The sequence below is a fragment of the Leishmania braziliensis genome, chromosome 4, assembly GCF_000002845.2.
Source record: "Leishmania braziliensis MHOM/BR/75/M2904 complete genome, chromosome 4".
Lineage (NCBI taxonomy): Eukaryota > Euglenozoa > Kinetoplastea > Trypanosomatida > Trypanosomatidae > Leishmania > Leishmania braziliensis.
Window position 1 is genome coordinate 247,407 of NC_009297.2, and position 3,781 is coordinate 251,187.

Below are 3,781 nucleotides of genomic sequence, written 5' to 3' on the forward strand. Positions count from 1 at the left end.
CCCACAGCAGCGAGCAAAGAGAGGGAGAGGGAGGAGTCACGTTGACTATTCGCTTAAATGCTACGATTTTTCACCTAGAAAAGGAAGAGACAAGAGAAGTGAGTGAGTGAGTGAGTGAGTCTTTGTTTTGATATGACTGTAGTGCCGATTACTTGAACTCCGCGTACTGCGGGGCCTGACCGTAGCGGTACCACCAGACGATGAGGGTCACAACAAACGCTATGAGTGTCGTGAGGAAGGAGGAGTACCAGATGAGGGACATAAATTCCTCATCTGTGCCAGGGCGCGAGTTCTGGTTCGCCGCATTCTCAGTCGCACCGACCAGGTTCGTCGACTCGCACACAAACAACACACGGGTCCACAGTTCCTGCATGTGCTTCTTGTAGTCGTTGCTCATCTTCTTGCTGGTCATATAGCTGGTCAGGCGCTTCACCTCGTACTCGTCCTTCGGGATGATGCTGCCCATGTGGTCCAGTTCTACGGTGTTCGTGATGGTGGCAGCATAGCAGCCCTTCTTGAACGTCATCTTGTCTTTCATGTAGCGCTTGACGATCTCGTTGAAGCGGATTTCGGCAGCGGTGCGAACCTTGGTGCGGAACACGTGACGGCGGAGCGGGTAGTACACCTTCCCGACCTCCTTGTACACGAACTTCTTCGCCAGTGGACTTGTGTAGTTACACATTGGGTTTGACTGACCCCCGAAGGTGGCCATGGCCCCCCCGAGGGTCATATTACCAAAATTCATCGTCATTTTGGTGAAGGAAGCGCAGATTTGGTATTCTGGTTGGCGTTACGTGTTTTCTCTGAGCTTATCACGGTGTGTGTGTGAGGGGGGGGGTGGGGTGGGGTGGGGGGCGACAGAGGTAGAAGAGGAGAAATGAGCAGCTGACAAGAGGTTATATGGAGCGCACCAGAGATGCAGCGACCAGGGCGGTTTCCTGTGGTGCTGACGGGAGCGTTAGGGCGAAGCAGAGATAGTCGGCATCTTTTCGGTTCACAGTTAATCGCTTTTTGGCGAGGTAACGCGCCGTCACTTGCTGGATGCCGTCGCCTTGTGTGTTCCCCCCTGGGCTCAACACTGTGCGTCGTGTGTGGTGGCGCGTTTGAGTCGATTGCAGTCGTTGTTGGCCCAGCGCCAATTCCAGACGATCACTGCCAAGGCGAGCGGGGGGGGGGGGAAGGGCAGAGAAATGGCGGGGGCGCTAATGCAAATATGCGCGCGCACACTCCTTCCGAGACAGCGGCTTAGGGCTTGAGGTCTTTGAATAGCGCCCTCTGCAGGAGGTGGCCTGTGAGAATGATACTCACCGCTACGAGAAAGAGGTCGTCCGCGTACGTCGCGGCGGTGTACACGACGGCGGTGAAGGCGTGAACGGCACTGGCGTACGCGGCTGCAAAGGCTGACGAGGGCACGCGGGGTTGAGCAGTCTGCTGTGGCGGCTGCTGTGCGACGCCAGTGGCCTCAGTCAGACTTGCCGGCAAGAGTATGTAGGTGAACATGGTGACGTGGAGAACGACGATGCGGAGTCCGATAACGATGGGCAGCAGACGCGCGTGCGTCATGACGCGCAGCCGCAGTACACAGCGGTCCAGCAGCGACAGCTTCGTCGTGCCGCAGAAGCCGCCGTTGTATTTCCGCAAGAGCAACACATCATCGACAGAGGGCTTCGAGTCGGCAACGGGTACGGGGCACAGGAGTTCCGCGGGCTGGCGGCACAACGGGCACCGAAGTCGCCGGTACATCCCAGAGCACTGCCATATCCGCACGAGACAGTGGGCGCAGAACTTCTGATGACCGCACGGCAGCAGTTCCACGAGGTGGTCAACGACAGTTGAGAAGCAGATGATGCAGTGCATATTATCTCCAGCTTCGGTTGCTGCTGTGGCTGCAGCAGGCGTAGTATCCTCGGCTGCTTCCTGCGACTGAGCTTGACGCTTTGGCCGCAGGGCGGCCGCCACGGCTTGCACCTCGGCGTAACTCGGCAGTGTTCCCCAGTGGGTCGCGCGGTGCCGCATCTGTTGTGCCTCGAGGCACATGACACCGAACCGCGCCACCCACAAAATGAGCATCACCAACGCTAACACCGGCACTGCCACGCACAGAAAGTTCATCGCGATGGAGCCGCCGCTTGACACGCTTGCGAAAAAGTTGCAGCCGACCGGAAGCGTGGCGGTCGCTGCGTGAGACGTGTTGACGTGCCTCGCCTGTGCAAACGTCAGCTCCGGCCGCCGCCGGGGCTCCATCTTGCCTGCTCCCACGTGTGAGTCCACGTAGAGAAGCGAGAGAAGAACCGGGAGCGGCCGAAGCGCAGCGAGAAGAGTGAGTTCAGCTAGAGCGGCACTCGCAGGGACTCACAGCGAGCCTCTTCTCTCTCGCTCGCCAGTAAGGGAGTGAGGGAGAGTCCAGAATGAGCAAGAGGAAGCCGTCGTTGTGTCCGATGTCCACGTCGCCGCCGCCACTGCGGGGTGCGTGTGCCTGTAGGTATTGATGTATTCACGCTAGCAACTCTCGTTCTCCTGGTTCGTGCGGCTGCGACAGCCTTCCCGGTTACCGCAGCATGCGTCGATTGGAGGGGGGGGGTTTGTATGTAGACTTGCAGGCTTCACACTACGAGCACACCGCCATACCCCAAACGGGGAGGAGGAGGAGGAGGAGGAGGAGGGGGGGGGGAAGACGCGCCGCTCAGCCCGCAGAGACGCAGACGAACGGCGCAGGAAGAGTGACGGCGACACAGACGCAGGCGAGAGGCAAAGGAGAAGAGGAGGAGCGCGTGGGGCGGGTGCGTGGCCGGCGCAGAGTAGAAAAAGATGAAGATGTGCTGGCGAGGCCAACACACACAAGACACAACACACAGAGAAAGGCAGGCACCGAGGGGTGCGTGGGCAGCAGTGCAGGAGGAGGGGAGAGGGCGTAGTATTCGTGAAGCACAGGCGCGAGTGAACCACAAGAGAAACCAAGCGAGGAGGAATGCACGCACGCGCACATACCCACGGAGCAGAGGTGACGATGACTCTGACGGCGAGCCAAAGATGGGATGGATGTGACGCAAAGTGAGTGGTGGCGGGGAGGGGGAGGGGTGAAGGGGGCTGAGAGAGAAACACGCAGAGGAGAAGAATGTTTATACAGGGCCAACGTGGGCTGAGAAAAGGAGAGAGAAACAGAGCGCGGCGCCTTCGCGGATGGGGCGAAAGCTTCGACGACGATGGCAGATATGCGTGCTGTCTCGGAGCGGGAAGGGGTGGTGTGTGTGTGTGTGTGTATATGGCCGGGGCTGTAATCTGATGGCTGCAGAATTCCAGTCCACTACAGCGAAGAAGTCAGCAAACAACACCAACGACAGAGCGCAGCTGAGTTTCAAACTGGCAGGAGAGAAGAATCCATGCGCATCTGTGCGTGTGGGCGAGTCCGGTGGCAGAGAAGTCTCGGCGCAACAACGGCAACTGTGGGGAGCGGTGGCACACGCGTGCAGCGGTGTTGATGCCCAGTCGTGGAAGCGAGTGGAGAAGAGAGACGGGGATAAACCGCAAAGAGGCGCAGGGAGGGGGGGGGAGTACTGAAGGATAAAAAGAGGTCCGGTGCAGTAGGGGGGGGGGGAGGCAGTGGTGTAGTGCGGTCATGTCGACTGGGCCCTCGGCGAGGGTGCGTCCGGACGGAAAGGCCCACTCGCACAAAAGTGCGCAAGCGCCCAGGTGCGGGAGAGGGCGCTGCGGCGTCCTCCTGGTGAGCAGCGGCGCCGTGCCTCAGGCCCCATACTGTTTTGCTCCTCGCTTCCTCCGCCAT

The 3,781-nt window shown here is 59.6% G+C and overlaps 2 protein-coding genes across 2 annotated transcripts; both read right to left on the reverse strand.

Annotated features, from left to right (window-relative positions):
* Positions 1-148: 148 nt before the first annotated feature.
* Positions 149-751, reverse strand: LBRM_04_0650 (conserved hypothetical protein; the record flags this gene model as incomplete). The annotated part of the gene is made up of 1 exon (XM_001561699.1): positions 149-751. One exon carries the CDS (start codon positions 749-751, stop codon positions 149-151), a length of 603 nt encoding a protein of 200 aa, XP_001561749.1.
* Positions 752-1,245: 494 nt separating this feature from the next.
* Positions 1,246-2,244, reverse strand: LBRM_04_0660 (hypothetical protein; the record flags this gene model as incomplete). Its single annotated transcript, XM_001561700.1, has 1 exon — positions 1,246-2,244. One exon carries the CDS (start codon positions 2,242-2,244, stop codon positions 1,246-1,248), a length of 999 nt encoding a protein of 332 aa, XP_001561750.1.
* Between the last annotated feature and the right edge of the window lie 1,537 nt (positions 2,245-3,781).